This window comes from Emys orbicularis, chromosome 6 (assembly GCF_028017835.1).
Source record: "Emys orbicularis isolate rEmyOrb1 chromosome 6, rEmyOrb1.hap1, whole genome shotgun sequence".
In the NCBI taxonomy this organism is placed as follows: domain Eukaryota; kingdom Metazoa; phylum Chordata; order Testudines; family Emydidae; genus Emys; species Emys orbicularis.
In genome coordinates this window covers 21527031-21548165 of record NC_088688.1, presented here as the reverse complement: position 1 = coordinate 21548165, position 21135 = coordinate 21527031, and the positions used below count along the sequence as shown (strand labels likewise).

Sequence of the window (21135 nt, the reverse complement as noted above, 5' to 3'; positions counted from 1 at the left end):
GTCTAACTGATCATCATATGTGGGTCAGGAAGGAATATTTCCCCAGGTCAGACTGGCAGTAACCTTTGGGAAGGATGGGAGAGAGGGGTCACCTTTCTCTGCTGCGAGTGAGTGCAGGTCACTTGCCAGGATTATCTGGGTATATTTCATGTAATCGTTTTCCTGCCATTGCGGGAGCCTCAAGCATTGGTGCACCTCAGTCCTTCCTATTCTCTGCCTGTGGCACATAAGTCTAATGTCCTGTGGGCTGTAATACTTTGGTCTTATTTTGGTTGTTGGGTTTAGTGTGCGGGTGCTGGGTGGTGGTAGTGGCCTGTGATATACAGAACGAAGGTCAGACTAGATGATCTAGTCTAGTCTAGTCTTAAACTCTATGATTCTATGATGTATTAGCTTGTTTTCTACAGGATTACTGATACTATTACTAATAAGCAAGACCTTTTATGTGCTGTTCTGACTCCTACAGAGCTAAGTGATGGCCAAGGGGACAGAGGAAAAACATGTGGTGCTCTTGAGAACAGTGATACAGATACCTTCTATGATGAACCATGTAATGAATATCTGCCTAAAGCAAATTGCTGTGCAATTCTGGGATCTGTGGAACCTCAGTGTAGAGACTCTGATTCATCTTCAGCACATGACAAGCTATTGAAACCTCTTTATGAAGAAGAGTCAGACTGTCACCTCAGATGTGAAAATAGGAAGCTTGAGAGCTTAGAAATCAGTCCTGCAGTTGTCAAAGCCACAGCAGTGAACTTTATCGGAGAGGCCAGTACTGAACATCCTGTTGCAGTAAATATAACAGAAGAAAATGAACCTGTCACAGCACTGGCAACTGGACTCAGAACAGCAATGGAGGGTTGCAGTGATTCTGATAGCCTACTAAAAACAGATGAAGAGTGTAGCAGTACATCCATAAGAAACATTTCTCTCAGACAAACTGTAGAAACAGATGGTATGGGGCTGTGTTCTAGCACTGGAAATAAAATAGAAGAACCAGCCACTCATGCTTTAACAAATGATATCTTAAAAGCCAAGGAGTGGTTGGAGCAGAAGCCAAACAAAACATTAACTGATGATAATGGATCTATTCGATTGACTGCTGCCCAGGAAGGAAAGCTTTCTTCTAATAATTCGTTCCAATCTCATGATGCAGAATCTCCTCCCAGATTAATAAAGGCTCAAAGTAGTCATTTAGAACAAGACCAAGAACACCTAGCTTACATATCAGATAGTTACATTGGTCAATTACCTTATACAGAACAGAATATACATTTAACAAATGATCAGATAATTAAATGTATAGATGAACTATCTACTAAAGACTCTTCTGTTATACAGAGCTACCCAGAAATAAAAGATTGTGTTTATCTCCCTGATCTTGTACAAAAAGAGGATTTATCCAGTAATTCCTCCTGTGAAAATATCAATCAATTTACAGGTGAAAAGAACTCTTCTGTTAAAGAAGTGAATAAAAGTTCTGAAGAGAATTTTCAGGAAAAAGGAAATGAATCAGACCTGAATGCACAAAATGACAGTAACTGTGGCACTTACCATCTTTCAAGAGATAATGGCAGTAAAGATTTCCAAAGTGTTTCTGATTCACAGGACTGCAGTTACATTATACAGCTACATAACTTAATTAGGAGTCCGGAAACTGTAACGTATCAGGACAGACTGAAAAATCCAGATCAAGACAACAGTAAGACAGAGATAGGTGTGCAGCAGGTGGTCTTCAAGGCATTGTCTGAGGAGCAGTTTTTAACTGAAATTTTATTAGAAAAACCAAGAGATGAAGAAAACAAAATGGGTAGAGAAAAGAGAGATCTTGGAATAGATGAGGTAAAAAATATTGCAACTTTAGGTGTCCCAGGATTGGACAGCATTTCAGAAATTCAGCCTTTAGATTCTCAGCAGGGAGCATCAGAAGGAAATGCAATTATCTTTGACCATGGTTGCAAGATTGGGAGAAAGTTAAGAATGGACTCTTCAGCAGGTTCCACTTATGACTCTGGGCGGGTGGCACCAGTTAGCTTCTTTCAGCCTATAACACATGTTGGGAATGAAAATAATAGTACTGCAAGTCAAGACTGTAAAGATGTTGGTGACAAGGTGGATAGTTCCATCCTTTCCACCCAACATACGAACTTACAAGAAACTTTATCTGTCTCTGTAGAACCTATGAGCCAAACAGAAGGATCCACTATCAACACACTGGTAAAAGGATACTCCAGTGTAGAAAGCCTAGTGCAGTCTGAATCTACACAAATGGTACTTAAGGGGAATGAAAATTTGAACAAGTTGGAAACTACACCTGAACTATTGCAGTGTCAATGCCATAAAACAGCTGAAGAAAACAAGGATGAAACAATCTTGTGTGAAAAGAAAACAGAACAAATTCAAGAAGCCACTGATTATAGTCTAGGTGAAGGTGAAGTGGAGCCTTATATGTGTGCTTTGATTACTCCAGAGGAAGAGGAACATATTACAAGTTATTGTACTGGACAGTCCGATCCATCCCGGACTCCTTCCGCTCAGCAAATTGGAACACCCTGTAATACATACAGGAGTGGAAATACAACTAACTCTACTGAATATCATAAAACCAGACAATTCATGGCTGGCAGGAGTCAAAACATGATTTCATCAGACCGTGTAACAGGGGTTTTAGTTAGCCTCCCAACATATGCCTCAGAGAACAGTCGTTTTCAGGAGGAGCTGCCACAGAGCAAATCTCAGCCGTGCTCTTTAGCATTGACCACAGCTGATCCAGTCACACTAAGAGAAGAGAGGACAAAAACTCAAGAGGGGTCAAAACCCTGCAAGCACTTACTTGTTGGGCCTGAGGACGTTAAGTGTCAGCAAGAAACAGCAAACAGTGGACATTCGGCTGATGGGGGTAAGAAGAAAATGTTGTCAAAGGTGCTGTCTAAGAAACCCCGATTAGAAGCAAAGGAAAACCTCAGCAAGAACTCCAGTTGCATTAAAAAGGCCCTGAAAGCTAATGCAGGCATAATTCAGAGGAAAGAGAGGGAAGAGCAAAGAAAACTACCTGCTAAAAAAAACAGCAAAGGTAGGAGGGAGCTGTCTCTCTATTGTTGGTTTTTTTTTTCTTTCACATCCCTCAGACTACAGTATAAATTTCAAAGAAATTTCCAACACACCACAAGCCTCCTTCAGCTAAACGAAATCAGCTAGAGATGTCATGCATTAATGTATGAAAATGTCCATTCTCTGAAGTAATAACCACTGCTCTACCATGCTGCAAATCTGTTCAGTCCTTGGCTCCCCTTAGTTGATAAATGTATCATATTTTATTAATTTTTATGCCTTTTATAATGTAGTTTCCTCTGTTTCGAGTCAAGGCTCAGGAACATAAAGTACATTATGATTATTCCAACAGAAGCCATGCAATATAATAGCAAACACAGTAGTGTCATGTTGTTCTGAAATGGGTTGGTTTCACAATTGTGCCACTGCCCTGTGGCTCCCCAATATAATTACACTGTGTTGGGGACCTAAAGTGTTTGTACTGCTGGTAACCTATTCCTATTATTTATATAATGCTCTGGATATGCATAACACTTTGCAGAAATGTAAGATGACAAAAGGCCCAGTTCTGCACTTGCTTACACCAGTATAAATCCTGAGTGACTCTGCTGAGTCAATGAAGTTAAACTGGCATTAAACCAGCATAAATAAAATGAGAACCAGGCCCACAGTTTCTGTCCCAAAGAGCTTACAATTTGGAAGGACAAAACACAAAATGGCAGTAGTGTAAAAGTAACACAATTAAGCATTTATGGTTGATATAAGATTTTGCTGGGTCCGAGCTTTTCTTTTCATTTTTTTAAAATTACATTTCACATTCATGTTGTAACACAAACTACGTTTAAATCATGAAGAGGTGAGGCATGAGAGTAGGGGTGGAGAGTGACTGGAAGGAGGCTAACAAGCTGTTCAAAGACTCTAAGCAATATGCTCAAATAAATTTGTTAGTCTCTAAGGTGCCACAAGTACGCCTGTTCTTTTCTCTAAGCAAGCTAGTAATCTGTTTGAAGGCTCTACAACTAAGACATAGGTCGACCTAGCTCCATCCAGTGCCAGGTTTACAATGGCACCAGTGGCGCCATGCCCATGCTCCGAAGGGGCCCCAGCCTGCTTTGCTTGTACTGTGCCCTGAGACCCCACCGGCTCCCCCCACCCCGCCCACCACTTGCTCCTCTCGGCCTGCCTGCCGAGGGCTCCCCTGGCCCCACCCGCCGGCTTCTCTCTGACCCTGGAGAGACCCCAGTGCACCTCCAGCTCTGGGCAGCCTCTGCTTCCCAGCACCTGTGGGGCCCCACCTGTTTCCAGGAGCTGAGCCACCTGGGACTGGTGCAGAAGCCTGGCCAGTCTCAGCCAGTTACGGGGGGGACAGTGTCAGGGGCTTGGCTGGGCCCCTCCAGGCAAGTGGGTCCTGAGGGAGGCTGTCTGGGGCAGGCCCTGGCCTGGATGATCACACCACTCCCGAGGGGCCAGAGCGATTCCTCGCCCCGGGACCTGCACTGACGGTTCAGCCCAGCAGACAGTCGCCTCCCAGCAGGGCCGTTGAGTGCGGCCAGGAGGCAGGGCATGGGGGGGAGGGTGTCTGGAGGGCCAGGGGCGGGGTGCTGGGCTGTGAGGGGGTGGGGAAGCTCTGTGTGTGCTGGGGCAGTAGGGAGTGGGAGTGCTGGGCAGAGGTGGTGTTGTGCAGGGCGCTGTGCATTTGTGGCAGGGTCTGGGGGGGCGCTCGGCATAGTGGGTCCAGGGGGGCTCTGGCTACAGGGAATCGGAGGGCTGTTCCAGTGTTGAGTGGGGGGGCTCTGTGGCAGGGCATGTGCCCACCCCCGAGGGGGAAGGGGCATGCTGGCAGCACAGGGCTGGGCAGGCCACTGTGCGTCTGGCAACTACAATTTGTAAATAGTGCCTTCGCACTGGGCTGGGTGGAGCAGGGCTGCCCCTGCCATGCCATGCCCCTGGCCAGCCGCTCACTCCAGGGACTGACCCCCCTGCACCATGCTCCATTGCCCCCAAGGGCGCCGGGCCCACAAAAGGTTAATCCAGCTCTGGCTACATCACTCAGGGATGTGCCTGTGCAACGTAGCTAGGTTGACCTCCCCCTCACGTAGATGCAGCTAGTTTGATGGAGGAATTCTTCTGTCAACCTAGCTCCTGCCTCTCGGAGAGGTGGATTACTTGCATTGATGGAAAAACCTCTTCCGTTGATCTAGGCAGCAACTACACAGCAGTGCTACAGTGGCACAGCTGTAGTGATGTAGCAGTAGAGCTGGATCTCTGCTTTCACCAATCACTTATTTAATTGAATGCATTCCTGTGTTTATAGGTGAGAGAAAAGAGGTCTTCTTTGCATGACAATTTTTGTGCTAGCAATGACCTTAAAAGGGGATTAAGGGAGATGTGCTGTAGCAGGCACAATAAATGACTAGTTCTGGTTGGGAACTTTGTGCAGGGAGGTCTGTTGTATAGCTGCAGTCCTGTCAGTGTCTGTAATTGACAATGTAGACAAACCAGAAGTTACAAGAGGACTGAGTGCATTAAGAAAGAGGGAAGAATGTGTCCAATCCTCAAATAATGTAGGCCATGTAGAATGTAGGTACTAAAAACATCTGTTTAGGTTCTTATATTTCAGAATAATATTTAAAGGAAATATCATTCAAAGATTGTTCTGCAAATGTCCAGGCATACAGCAGACTGGGCAAGTTTTATACACCTGTATCTGATCCACTTTGATTTAAACTGTATGTTTGTAATCTATGGTTACTGCATGCAACTAACATGTTAACATTTAGTATAGTATTGATGACGGGGTGAATCAGTTCTGGAGTAGTAATTCTCTTCTTTTCAGTCCACAGAGGAATGGCCTGTGGTTAAGGTTGGGAGTTCTATCTCTAGCTCCCCCACACACTTCTTGCATTACTTTATGCATGCTTCAGTAAGGTACTTCAAGCATGTGCCTAACTTTAAGCTTGTGAGTAGTCTCATTGTCCAAGATTTAAATGGCTAATGATTTTGGGTGTCTCAGTTTTGAACACCCAACTTGAAGCACCATAGAGGGGCCTGATTTTCAGAAGTTGATTGCTCAGCATTTTCTGAAAATCACACCTCTTTAAGGCATTTCAAGTTAAACATCCAATAGCTGAGGGTCCCATTATCACTAGACACTTAAATCTTGATAATTGACTTCAATAGAGCTACTCACTTGCTTAAAGTTAAGCACATACTTAAGTAACTAACTGAATCAGGGCTTTAGAGTCCAATTCTACTTTGAAACACAACTCTAAAAATGTGAGGTTTCATGTTTATTGTTTCTCAGTCATTTCCAGTTCAAATGCCCTCAACTTATGAATAAAAAGATGGGGGCTTTGTTTGGTGAGCTTGGTTGTTTTTGTTTTTAACAACAGCAAACTCCACTTGGAATCTGAGAGTCAATCTGCTATCTTTCCTCTCTCACATCATCAATAGCAATAAGGATTCTGCTCACTAACTAGGGTGACCAGATGTCCCGATTTTATAGGGACAGTCCTGATACTTGGGGCTTTTTCTTATATACCTCACCCCCGCCCCATCCCGATTTTTCACATTTTCTATCTGGTCACCCTAGGTGATAAAGGAGTTTAGGCAAAATCAGTGCTACTTGGGTAACCACATTATGTTCACATTATTACACCTCAGTGATACCTGTGCAGCTTTATTATAGTTTAACTGACTGGCCCTTTAATCAGGGAGAAAGTGTATTGAATAAGAACATGCTATGTTTACATTACGACTTAAAAAAATGTATTAAGGCAAAGTTACAATAACATTTTAACATACTACATTGTACATTACTTATAACTTATTCAGGATCAGGACAATATTCAGAGAACCTGGCTAAAGATTCTGGCTTGCTGGCTGGGGAACCCTCCTTCTGAGTATGCTAGAAAGAGTGACCAAATTTCTAAATACCTGTCCTCTTGTTGGCATTTCTCTAGTGTACGTACTTGATGGGAAAGCTTTTCCATTGCATATTTTACTATACCACAATTCCACAAGAGGGATTATACATTTCCAATAATGTACAATAAAAAGTCTAGCTGCTAACAATAAAAAAGAAACTAATTTGTCCTTCTGTTTAAAATGTATTAAGTAAGCAGGTCAGGGGATCTCTAGGAAGCTGGCATTTTGTCATAAGAGGAATCTCTTTAATAATTTCCTCCCCAAACCATCTAATTCCTGGACACAACCACCACATGTGCACAACAAAGCCTGCCAACAAAGTACCTCCCTAGTAGCAAAAGTATGATGGAACTTACTTATCTGGAGTCAAATGCTATCTAGACAATAATTTATAAAAATAATTCTTTAGGGGCCACACAAATTGTAGATGTATATCCCCTTTCCCACATAGAGACAAACTCATCCAGAACAATTTCTTTGTCCAAATCCATCTCCCATCTTTTCATCTGGGTTCTTTTCTTATCAATGTCCTTTTCAGTCAAAATTGTATATATTTTAGAAATTAAATCTTTTGTTCCTGCTTGCTCCTGCGTCAACTCCTCAAACGTGATTAAAGGCCTAAATAGGGCCACCTAATATCCAGATTTCACAGCAAAATCTTTGACTTTTCAATATTGAAAATACGGGATCTTTATATTATTTACATTATTACATCTCTCTTGGTATGATTTCAAATCAGGACCCAAGAACAGCTGCCTGAATTGAGTAATCACAGCTCTTACCAACAACGAACAGTCACTTTGATATTTCCTAGGGATATTTTCCTCATTATTAATGAAAATAGCTAAGGGGAGGGCCTTGGCAGTAGAAATTTAGAAAATATGTCCAAAGCCACTAAGGTAGTCTGGATGAATGAGTGATATTTTATTTTTGGTGACCTACATTTCATTTTAACCCAATCATTTAAATATCTCCAGTCTTGTTCTCATTTTAGCCAATGTTTGCATGTTCAATTATTAACCCAACAGATCACATTTCTTATTGTGATGCATAATAATAAGCCAAATTAGGAAAAGCTAGTCTATGCCTCTTTGTAGGCTTATACAGAACGTTAGAACTCACCCTTTATCATTTGTTTCCATATGAATATTAATAGTGCATCCTGACACATTTTTAATGTCATTTCAGGGATACCAACAGGGATGCATTGAAACAAAAATAATAACCTTGGGAGGACATTCATCTTTACCAAGGCTACCCTACCTAGCCAAGAAATTTCATATTTGTTCCATTCCTCCAAGTCTTTTATTATTTTATTCCACATTGGAGGGTAATTTGCCTTAATATTTATTCCTAAATATTTTACAGTCTTTTACCCATTTAAATTTATGTAGCTGACATTTTGAGGTCCCTTTAAAATGGCAAAGTAGTAGTAGTATTTTCTGATTCTTAACTGTGGATATTTCATTTCAAGCCCCCAAGTTACTGAAGAAAATCCATGCTGAGCTGTTCCCTGATTGTTCTGGAAATATTAAATTATGCTGTCAGTTTGGGGAAATTCATGAAGACTCCATCGTTACATGGATTAAAGATTCAAAGTTACTAGCTCGAGTGAATCGAAGGTAAGGAGGGATCCTAACTGGCACTTCCCAAAATATTTTGAGATTATCTTTTGTGGGAAAAAATTAAAGGGTCTAATGATAAACTCTTGGTGATAGAACTGTAGTGCAATGACTGGGACAATATACTGACTAAAACAAAGTAGTCAGAGTTTGCAGAGTGTATTAATATCAGACACTGTTTCCCTCCTTCAAGGTAGTTCCTGTCTGCTTGCTTTAGCTGTTTTATATCTCTTCCCATCAGACTGTCAACTACTGTACAAGATCATGCTAAGGTGAAATTCCAGCAGCTGGGCCAAACGATATAAACAAGTCTGGCTAAGATATGAGAAACTGGGAGATATGAATCTCTAAGGCCTAATAAAAGCAGCTTCTTCGAGGAACAGGAGAGGTCACATCCTTTGAACTTTAAATTCTGTTTTAAATGGCCCTTTAAACTGACAAGGGTTGGGTATGAGCGAAAATTATCTGACTCCTTAACCCAGCCAATTAAATTATATCAGGGTGACTGAGCAGCAGTGCACTGAGAAAAGTGGAAAATGAAAGTTTTCTCTATTCAGGAGAGTTAGGCACCTAGCCTCTTTTGAAAATCCCACTAAGCACATGTAGGCACCTAAATACCTTTACAAATATGGACCTTAGTCCCCAATGACTTTCAATGATACTTAGGGCTCCTTAGTACTAACGTGACTTTTGAAAATGGAACTTCGGAGCCTAAGTCACATGGGCACTTTTGGAATTTTTACTCCCTCTTCCCGTCTCTTCAGCCCTTTCATTGTGCCCTTTCAATCCACCTCTCCAGTCTGTGGGGTACATTTACACTGCAGTAAAAGACCCACAGTACAGCTGCAGCTGGCCCAGGACAGCTGACTGAGGCTTGCATGGCACAGGCTGTGGAGCTATAAAATTGCAGTGTAGACACTCGCCAGGTCTCAGGGCCCAGGCTCCCGCCTGAGCCCAAACATCTACGCTAAAATTTGATAGCCCCACAGCCCAAGCCCCACGAGCACGAGTCAGCTGACCCAGCCTCTGAGACTTGGTGCCACCGGGTTTTTTTAATTGCAGTGTAGATGTATGCATAAAATCACAGAAATGTAGGACTACAAAAGACCTTGAGAGATCACCTAGCCCAGCCCCCTGCAATGAGGCAGGACCAAATAAACCTAGACCTTGTACCCCTAGTCTTGTCGCCATATAGACAGTATGCTTTTCAGTTTACAGCCTGTCATAGACCGTACAGTGATACAACACCCAATACAATGGGGCCCCGATGCTGATAGGGCGTCTCTGGGCACTACTGTAATAGAAATAGTAAATAATAAAGGTTAAGAGATAGGTATTTGAGCCTGTGGGTTTTGCCATCTTGAACGTCACTGTTCTTGGAAAGCAGCCCTTCCCTAAATAGCATTACAGCACTAAGCAACAGTGATCCAAGAGTGGCATAAAAATGGGGGTTAGCACAGCTGAGGGCATGTACTAGTAGAGTAACTGAGCAGGTCCCCAACACTCACCAGATCACATCAGATGTGCCATTCTTAGCTCCTCCAAATGATGCTGCGGAGTGGCAAATATATAATATGAATGAAGAGGGAAAGGAGAGAACAGCTGGACAACTGATTACTAGTCCTAAACAAGAGCAGTTTTAAGTATAGACTGGATGTTGCAGGTGGCTAGCTAGGGTGCTCCATTTTACCAGGAAGGGGTGCGTGGATACAGAGTAGTTGCAGTGCAGGCAACAATCCAGGGGTTTATTGCTAAAGCATGAGCTGCACAAGGCCAGATAGCCAGAAAACACATTTCCTACCCTAGAAAAGAGCAGAGGAAAAGAATTGGGAGGGGTTAGGTGGGCAAATAAAGAGAGGTGGAGAAATCAGGGGAAAGAAAAAGGTAAGGATCCCAGGGAAAGGAAGAGAGATGAGAGGCGACTAGGGAAAAGGAAAAAGATCTGGGGGACCCAGGGAAAAGAGATGGGGAATCCATATTGTTTATTCAGGTTGGGAAGAGGAAACTAAAGATTATTATTGATCTAGGGCCCCAATTCAGCACTTACACACATTCTTAACTCTGATTGAAGTCAAGTTAATGGGTGCTCACACACATTGCTGAGCAGGGCTGGCCTTAAGCACATGCTTAAAGTTGAGCATAGGCTCAAAGATAAAATATAAGGTGCCAATACACCAGCCTTAGTCTCACACACACAGTCAAATTCAGCCCTGATGTTAGCAAGCACAACATCTTTGCTCTCATTCATGTCAAAAAGTGGTCCATACCAATATCCAATACCTATACATGTATCTTTGGAAGGACGCACTCTATTTCCATGCAGAGCTGCTCTGAATATCCAATCAACAGTATTTGTCTCTTAGTCTACAGGAAAATATACTTTACATGCTATGTTAAGAGACTACAGAAAACTTTCTATCTTATGACTGCTAGTGTCATGTTCCCCAATACACATGCCCTGCCTGTCATAGCAAGTTTACCTGTGAAATCAATATGAATATTAGAAACTCATAAGAGTTTCTAATATTGTAATATAATCAGATTCTATGTAGGTTTGGTAAAAGTATTATTTTCTCTCAGGATATGATGAAAAAAAATCTACTGGGCAATACAAAACAGGCTGAATGCTTCCAAGTGGGGTTTGAAAAAACATCAAATCTATTCACATCCCCTCTGAATCACGCTCTTTGCAGCATCATTTAGTCCAAAAAATTGGGTGGTTCTGAGTAAGTTGGTTAGAAAAAATGTTTTAAAATACTAAACTGCAAATGTTAACAACTTCTATTCCAGTGCAGGGGATGATTCGCCAGTGTCTTTGGCAATAGTTCAAACTAGCATAAAAGACCAGGGATTGTATTATTGCTGCTTGAAGAATGTTTATGGAAAGGTGACTGCTGAATTTAACCTGAACTCTGAAGGTAAATCCCAGCACACTGGCTTTTAAATTATAAGAACAACGACAGACACCATTTGAATTCTGCATCACTACAGTGTCTCTTTCCTTTTGTTCCCTTGCAGTATTGAAACATCTTTCAAGTTATCAGGATATTGAAGGTAAATACATTCATTGTTTGTTTCAAATACCTGCCCTTACTAATTGGTACACTTTTGTCAATAAAATATAAATAAAAATCAACAATAAATGTGTAAGTATAGATGTTATTAGGCTCCTGAGGGTAAAGGACCAGGTTTGTTAGTTCTTTGCATTGCTCTGGTGATGCAACACAGCTGTATAATGAAAACCAGATAGTTAAACCAAGCTGACAGCTGCTTTGCATCATCAAAGTGGGCTGATGGTTTCAGTGAATCTGGCCCAACGTATTTCATTTCTCTTAATGTGAAAATAAATGATGAGCAAAGTTGCCACTTTAATGATGGTCCCAGAGATGAACTTATGGAAAGAATTTTCAAACAAGATCCAAAAAAACCATGAACAAAAATGTACATATTTACGTGCACAGTTGCAGTGGTTTCATATGTAAATCAAATTGCACTTGCAAATGGTAAATTAGGTGCCTGAACAGCTGTGTTCAGGTCAGATCACCCACTTTGCACATGCAGTAATGATTCTTACAGTTCTCCCTCCCTTGATCAGAGGAATGAACTGTTGTGTGTGATGCTGGCTGTTCTAGAATTAGGAACAGAATCATTCTTCGCAACACATCTTTTCAGTGAGGAAGTTATGTCTTTTAAATTGTCTCAGGGGAAATTAGTGCATCCACAAAAGCTTGCACTCATCTTTTGCATACCAAAACACCTCCATTTACACACACAAGTCAAAAGATACATAGTAGGAAAAACCCAACATTTTTAAAAATACAAACCTTGTTTGGGATACTAACACTCAGATTTACAATTTCTATAGAATTATAGAAATGTTGGGCTGGAAGGGATCTCGAGGAGTTACCAAGTACAGCTCCCTGCACTGAGCCAGGACCAAATAAACCTAGACCATTGTCTAACCTGTTCTTAAAAACCCTGCCAGACGATTGTCTAACCTGTTCTTAAAAACCTCCACTGATGGGTTTTGCTCAACCTCCTTTCATAGGCACCGACTCCGTGGGTGCTCCGGGGCTGGAGCACCCACAGTGAAAAATTAGTGGGTGCTCTGCACTCACCGGCAACCCAGCTCCCCTCACCCCCCACCCCGCCCCTCCTCCTCCTCCTCCCCCACCCCCTGAACACGCCGCGTCGCCGCTCCTCCACCTACCTCCCAGCGCTTCCCGCCCGGCTGCTGCCAAACAGCTGTTTTGCGGCATAGCAAGCTCTGGGAGGGAGGAACGGGAACATGGCGCACTCAGTGGAGGAGGTGGGGCCGGGACGGGGATTTGGGGAAGGAGTCGGAATAGGGGCAGGGTGGGGGTGGAGTTGGGGTGGGGACTTTGGGGAAGGAGTTGGAATGGGGGCGGGGCAGGATGGGAGGGGTGGGGCAGGGGCGGGGCCTCATGGAAGGGGTGGAGTTGGGGGGGGACGATGGCAGAGGGGGCGTCGAGCATCCACTGGCGGGAGCAGAAGTCGGCGTCTATGCCTCCCTTGGAAGTCTATTCCAGAATTTAACCACCCGTATAGTTAGAATTTTTTTCCTAATATCTAATCGAACTCTCTCATCCTGCAAATGAAGCCCATTACTTCTTGTTCTACCTTCAGTGTACAATAAAAACAATTGCTCCTCATCCCCTTTATAAAAAGCCTTAACATATTTGAGGACTTATCAGGTCACCCCTTCAGACAGGGGTGAAAGTAACTTAATGGACTTACCGGTATGCAGGGCAGCCGGGTCCTGGGCAAGGTGTGTGGGGGCGCTCTGGGCCCCCAGAAGGGGCAGAGCCTCAGGCAGAAGGGGCGGGACTGTGGCCAGACTCCCCCAGCCAGCCCTTCAGTGCTGCCCAGCCTGCGCCAATCCAGGCTCCGGTAGTGATTTAAAGGGCCAGGGTCTCGGCCGCTGCTGCAGTAGCTGCCCCTTTCCCCTGCCCCTCCCCATCAGCGGCCCTGCCAGTATGGTCAACTATGTACCGGCAGCCACTTTCTTACTGGTACGCCATACTGGACCGTACAGGCTTACTTTCACCTCTGCCCTCAGACTTCTTTTCCCAAGACTAAACATGCCCATTTTTTAAACCTTTCTTTATTGGTCAGGCTTTCTAAAGCTTTGATCATTTTTATTGCTTTCCTCTGGATTCTCTCCAATTTGTCCATATCTTTCCTAAAGTGTGGCACCCAAAACTGGACACAACACTCAGCTGAGGCCTCACCAGTTCGAAGAAGAATGAGACAATTACCTCCCACATACGACACTCCTGTTAATACATCTCAGAATTTTATTAGCCTTTTTCACAACTGCATCACACTGTTGACTCATGTTAAATTTATGATCCACTATAAGCCCCAGATCCTTTTCAGCAGTACTACCACCTAGTCAGTTATTTCCCATTTTGTACTTCTATTTGTGCATTTGATTTTTTCTTCCTAAGTGAAGTCCTTTGCACTTGTCTTTATTGAATATCATCTTGATTTCAGACCAAATTGTCCAATTTGTCAAGGTCATTTTGAATTCTAATGCTGTCCTCCAAAGTGATCCCCGCTTGGTGTCATCTGCAAATATTATAAGTTTATTCCCCACTCCATTATCCAAGTCACTAATGAAAATATTGAATAGTACCAAACCCAGGACAGACCCCTGCAGGACCCTTTTAGATATGTCCTCCCAGTTTGACAGTGAACCACTGAACACTACTTTTTAGTACGGTTTTTCAACCAGTTGTGGCTTAGATGAAATTACCAGTACTATGTTTCTCTAGTGTGCTTATGAGAATGTCATGTGGGACTGTGTCAAAAACCTTACTAAAATCATGATATATCATGTCAACAGCTTCTCCCTATCCACTAGACCAGTAACCTTAAGGTAGTAATTCTGGATGATTACCTAATCATACAGCAAAATCATCATAATATATATTTCAGAGTAGCAGCCGTGTTAGTCTGTATCCGCAAAAAGAACAGGAGCTTATGCTCTAATAAATTTGTTAGTCTCTAAGGTGCCACAAGTACTCCTGTTCTTTTTGATAATATATATTGTCAATCTGTATTGGAAAGTCACGCAGCTTGATTTTCAAAAACTCTGATTAACGGGGGGGGGGGGGGGGGCTTGATCACATAGGCGCATATTCTAAGCCAACATTCACAATGCATCACATATCTTGGTGAATGCACTTATCACTAAAATTCAGGTCTGGAGTTTAAACACTCCAATATTCGGGAGCATCTGAGCAGAGGATTTAGCCCATTTGACCCATTTTATAGCTAGGGCCAGTTACAACAGTCAGATCTACTTTGGGATTTTGAATTTTTCCAAACTTCAGAGGTGTTCAGCTCCAGAGTTGTGGCTTGGGTACTAATGGTTATGTATCTGTAGGTCTGATTGTTCTCCTTAACCTCTGAGGATAGGACAAGAAGCAATGGGCTTTAATTGCAGCCAGGGTGGTTTAGATTGGACATTAGGAAAAACTTTCTAACTGTCAGGGTGGTTAAGCACTGGAATAAATTGCCTAGGGAGGTTGTGGAATCTCCATCATTGGAGATTTTTAAGAGCAGGTTAAACAAATACCTGTCAGGGATGATCTGAATAATACTTAGTCCTGCCATGAGTGCAGGGTACTGGACTAGATGATCTCTCAAGGTCCCTTCCAGTCCTACGATATGTTAGTGTTTCCAAGGTGCAGCCCGAGACACAACACTCATCAGTGATTAAATTAGCTTTGACCCTGAATCCTCTTTCATTATACCATTAATACATGATAAATCATCTTTTCCTCTTGCACCAGAAATGCCTTCAGACCTTATAGATCAGTCATCAGTGCAATATTTCTTTGACAGTTCTTTCCCATTATGCGTTGCCCCTTGCTGTCCCAATAAAGGCAAAATTCCCCTTAAAGCTAATGGGAGTTTGCAGAATTGTGCCTTTTATGGAATTCCTGTAGTATAAAACAGGTTGAGTTAAATGGACAGATACTTTCGATGCATTTGGTGCACTGTCACTTCACACACAGTAACTAGTGAAATACCACCGCAACATGTCACAGTAATAAAGAAGAAGAAAAAAAGAGGAGCAATAAGATATTCTGGCATAAAATCTTCCAGTGCTATTTGAACACATGGTATTTGCAAGTTGTCTGCTGTGTAACTTTACCCAAGGAGAAGGGCAAGGATGGAGATCTCGAATATTTTCCCCATGTGTTATCTTTTATTTAATCAGACCGGCACATCTTGCTATGCATGTGCTAAAGATAGACAACGCTTTGCAAATTGGTTTATCATTTCTGAACATACTGTACTAGTCAACTACTTCATTCAGATGGTTGATTTTTTTCTTGTTTCTCTTTGTGGAGTAGAATTAATCATTCACTTCCTCTTTAAAACAAATGGAGGGCTTTTCATCTAGCAATGCTGTATAACTTGATAAAAGAACTATAATTGGAGATAAGGAGCCCTTTTATTATAGCACTGTATATAGACATACACTGTTCATTCTTTGCTTCAAAGGGAGTCAAAGGTTTACATAGTCTAAATTGGAGATAGTCACTTTTGCAAGCAGAAAGCCTTTGGACTGCACCACTTAGGGCTTTAGGTTTTCTTCTCTCACTTTTCATTAACACAGGAGAAGTTGTATGTACATAGAGAGATGAAAGTAGTCCTCACTCTACGTAACTCTGCAGCAGGGTGACCAGATAGAAAGTGTGAAAAATTGGGATACTTTTTTTTCCCCCCCCAGGGGGCAGGGAGTATAGTTGCCTATATAAGACAAAGCCCCTAATATCGGGACATCTGGTCACCCTACTCTGCAGATCTGAAACGCAGGTAGAATTTTTAGTTCATTTTCCTCTACAATCTTGCCCTTTTCCCCACTCCAGTTTTTTCTTTTACTCTTTTTGTATTTCCCTGCTTCTTCTTCCTCTGATATTTTGTCTGTATTTTCTTGGTAACATTATTCCACACATTTAGAAATTGAAGTCAGTAATTCCGCAGTTTTATTCAGTTTTAACAAACTTAAGCAGATGTTCGTCATCTCAGTGCAACCTATAAAATCCACAGGTGACAGTTTGAGAAATCATGGTTCAGATTTATGCCTAGTGTCACCCTCACTGAAATCAATGCAGTTACTCCACAGATGAATGTGACACAATATTTTATGGAGAACCTGAGTCTACACAAAACCACCTGTGGAATAAAAGTCATAGAATCATGGAAATGGAGGACTGGAAAGGACTCGGTAGGTCATCAAGTCCAGTCCCTGCACTGAGGCATGACTAAGTATTACCTAGACCATCCCTCCTAGTCCTCCTATTATCTTCTCTCCTTTCTAATCAATCTTTAACCTAGTGCTTACTGTTTTAAAACACAAGTATTCAAGATACAAGATTTAGCATGTAATTCTGCAGCTCTGGGACTGATCTGAAAAATGTTATTGATGCTATAATTATTATGTATATTATGGTAGTACCTGGTCCAGATTGGGACCTCCTTGAACCAGGTGCTGTACAAGCACACAGGTAAACAAGGTTTCTGCACTGAAGAAATCTGAAAGCTAAAGTTAATTTTTAAACATTGTTTTTCAAATTGTAAAATAAGCTAAAGCAGAACTGACAACACACTCACGTCTTCAGGCTTTTCTAAAAAGATTAGGCCTGATTTCCAGGGAGGTTAGGTGTGCAATCACACATGCAAATAGAGCACACCCTAGCTGTGTGTGTATTTTGTAGACTCAATGGCCCAACTTTCCTGCCTTCTCACGGGAACAAAAAATTTGAAGCAAATCACTGTCACCACCGACTTCAGGTTCTCAAGCAGCTGTAGTGGCTTCACGTACATTTGAAGATCCAGTTCAGAATTGCCCTGTTTGTTTTTAAAATCCATTGTGGATTTGCTCCAGCCTACCTCATGGACCCTGTAGCTCTCTATTTCCCTCTCTACTCCATCAATGAGACTCCCTCTCTGTCCCTCCACAGTGTCTCGGCATTCTCTTCAGCAGTCTTTCCCCATCAGAACAGCCTTCTTTCCACCTCTTTCCCCTATTCTTTTCTTTTCACTCTTAACAGTCTCTTTCTTTGCAATTTACTGTGTATATGGAAAGATGCTATACAGAACACAGTTTCATTGTGGTTTAGGTTTGGAAGAGATTGAATTCATTCAGCTCATGTTCAGAGAAGACTTCATCAGCGACAGCTATTTTGGTGGCAACCTGCATGGAAGAATTGCAACGGAAGAGTTACACTTTGGTGAAGGGGTGCACCGGAAAGCATTTCGAAGTAAAGTGATGCAAGGCCTAGTGCCTATATTCAGCCCCGGTCATCCCTGTGTTCTTAAAGTGCACACTGCTATTTCATACGGGATCAAAACCAAAGATGAACTTGTTCAGAAGAACTACAAACTGGCAATGCAGGTAAACTCCATTTTCCTCCATAAACAAACATTGTGGGAATAGCTGGCTTTGAAATTTTCAAACAGCTGGCTGTGTTAAATGTTTTCAGTAACGCTGCATTGGCATTCCTGTTTGTAATATAGGAATGCTATGTTCAAAATACCGCAAGAGAGTACGCCAAGATATATGCAGCAGAAGCAGAATCTTTGGAAGGCTTTGGAGAAGTGCCAGAGTGAGTATGTATATTATTCTGAGCTACACTGGCCATCTGGCTCCTGGAAAATATTGCTGGGGAAGAAAAAACAGGCATGCTGAGAACATATGGGGTACCACTGTAGTCATAGCTTAGGTCATACTTGGTAACGATGAAATGGTAAGAATGATTCTGTCTTCCAATTATAGAGAAAAAAAGTAAAATCCAGTGAGTAGCGGAGATTCAGAAGCAAAGGGCTTAATTCCAATCTCACTTACACTGATGTAAAGAGTAATCCATATATGTCAGTGCAAGTACACCAGTGTAAACCCAGTGGGAGACGAGAGTCAGACCCCAAAGCTTTCAATTAAAAATAAAACCTAGCAAAAAAACCGTAGAATTTCTGAAAGCTGGTACTAAGTCTCTTCTGTTTAGGCAAGTCACTTGAGCCCATCTGTGCTTAAGCCACAAAGTTTAGCTCTGGTTCTGGACTCTTCCCATGTTTGGGATGTTCATATTGAAGGATTGTCCCAGTGTAGAGAGTGGGTTTGTCTATGTGTGGAGATCAGATGAGTAGTTTTAGTACAGACCCGTCGCTGCACCTCAGGTTGGGAAGTGACACCTCGTGAATTTTGCAACAGATATCTCAGATCTTTTTCAAAGGATTTGCTGTTCCTGTGTATGGCTACCATATATAGTCAGATGCCCTAAGGATGGTTGAAATTCCACCTGTCCATGACTCACCTCAAGGATAAACCTCACATGCCTGTGAGCAGCCTAAGTCTCCATTTCCTTCTAGAGGACATAAGATATCTGCTTCAGCTGCATCTGAATCACTGAAAAAGATTAGAGTGGATGAGTTAACAATTTTCCCAGTAGTCTCTCTATATATAGTGAAAGCTGATTCCATTTGGATCGCAATCCAGAAAACAGTGAAATAAAACAGCTATATGCTGACCCAAAGTGAGCTGAACATTAAGCTACACCACCTCTTTCCATCTTTACTAATTAGAATAATGTATATACATGCCATTCACGGTGGCAGCTATTTCATACAGCACCAGAAGGAAAGAGGAAGGCTGGACTGCTTCCATTTGGTTACTCTGTATGCAGTATGCATGCTCAGCATGACTGGTTTTTATTTCCTCCATAGCTCTGAGATAAAAGCAGGCAACGCGGCACCACTGAGTTTTAGGGGGGAAAGCACAGCAAAGAAAGGGGTTCTCAAATGAGTGTAAAGGGACCTACATGCCCGAGACTGCATTTAAGAGGATTTTTCGGTGGGACTTTTTAAAACCATGCAGTAAGGAAGGGCTATAAGTCTTGCGGCATTTACTGCAAGCTGCTGCTACTACTACATTGGTGCCTATAAAGAATTTTCCAAATGAGCTCTGTTGATACCACACAAAATGCAGCCTCTGGAATGCTTTGCTAAAGCAACTTGTTCAGTACCACACGCTTTCCTTAAAGGCAAATACCATTCCTGGCAGCACCCCTGTAAAGGGAATGAGAGGTTTTACCAAGTGAGGCTACATCTACACTACAGGGGGGGGTCGATTTAAGATACGCAAATTCAGCTACGCGAATAGCGTAGCTGAATTCGACGTATCGCAGCCGACTTACCCCGCTGTGAGGACGGCGGCAAAATCGACCTCCGCGGCTTCCCGTCGACGGCTCTTACTCCCACCTTCGCTGGTGGAGTAAGAGCGTCGATTCGGGGATCGATTGTCGCGTCCTGACGGGACGCGATAAATCGATCCCCGAGAGGTCGATTTCTACCCGCCGATTCAGGCGGGTAGTGTAGACCAGGCCTGAGAGAAAGCTCCTCCTCCTCCAGAACTGCAATCTTCACATCCTGAGCTTCTAGGGAGGACACCGTTGTATCAGTATAAAAGGGTACAGCTGTTCCCGAATGGCAAAGGGAATAACTGGACAGGTGTCAGGCCCCTTTATACCAGCATTCCTGCTCCACACTAGGGCTTTTACCTATTTAAATACATTGGTTAAAATAAAAATAAAAACCACACCCATAAACCAAATAGTTATACCAGTAAAAATTAAGTGTAGACCAGGCCTGAAAGAGCAGTAAGGAAGAGTTCTCCAGGTCCGTGCCCATCTGCTCTATCTCCAAGCCATCTCAGGCCTCCGTGTCCCAACAGTTATATGGGCAACACTCCAATTCATTTCAATATGAGCTGTGTGTACTCAAATTATGCTGGGAATCAGGCCCCTTGAACACTGCCATTTCCAGAAGTACTGGACTGTCCTTGAGAGTTATACTTCTGGGTGTGACCACCACCATTTTGGCATATCGATTTAAGGGATGATGCTGGATGCAGGAAGGCATGTGACTGGAGAGGAGCACACTTCTCTGGGGTTTGCCATAACTTCCTGTAAAGCAGTGACTATTGCTCCATACATTGGTTATCACAGGCACTGCCTGGAGATCTTGTGAGCTGTATAATAAAATATGGCGATGTCTTGTGATAAACTCCATTTGATTTCAAAATAGCATTATCATCATGAGATACTGGAGCCTGATTCTGTTCTTACTAGCATCAGTGTCATTCACCACTGACATCAGTGGAGTTACTCTTAGGGTTTCTCCTGCCACCCTTCATTGTATTAGCAGGCAGGGCCGGCTCCAGGCACCAGCATAGCAAGCAGGTGCCTTGGGCGGCCAATGAAGAGGGGGGCGGCACCTCCGGCTGTTCAGCGGCAATTCGGCGGCGGGACCGTCACTCACTCTCGGTGCAAAGAACCTGCCACCGAATTGCTGCCGTAGAATGAAGCGGCGGTAGAGCTGCCGCCGCTTGCGATCGCAGCTTTTTTTTTTTTTTTTTTTTTTTTCCTGCTTGGGGCGGCAAAGATGCTAGAGCCGACCCTGGTAGCAGGGCACTCCTCCGGAGCACTCCTGTGTCACTCCA

The 21135-nt window shown here is 42.8% G+C and overlaps 1 protein-coding gene across 1 annotated transcript in view; it reads left to right on the top strand.

Annotated features, from left to right (window-relative positions):
- Positions 1-21135, top strand: part of ALPK2 (alpha kinase 2) — a 69899-nt gene that overhangs the window by 29728 nt on the left and 19036 nt on the right. The window contains exons 3-8 of the mRNA XM_065407008.1: positions 467-3073; positions 8453-8600; positions 11391-11518; positions 11619-11654; positions 17762-18036; positions 18159-18247. Coding sequence (XP_065263080.1) covers positions 467-3073; positions 8453-8600; positions 11391-11518; positions 11619-11654; positions 17762-18036; positions 18159-18247 — 3283 coding nt within the window. The remainder of the gene's footprint in view (positions 1-466; positions 3074-8452; positions 8601-11390; positions 11519-11618; positions 11655-17761; positions 18037-18158; positions 18248-21135) is intronic.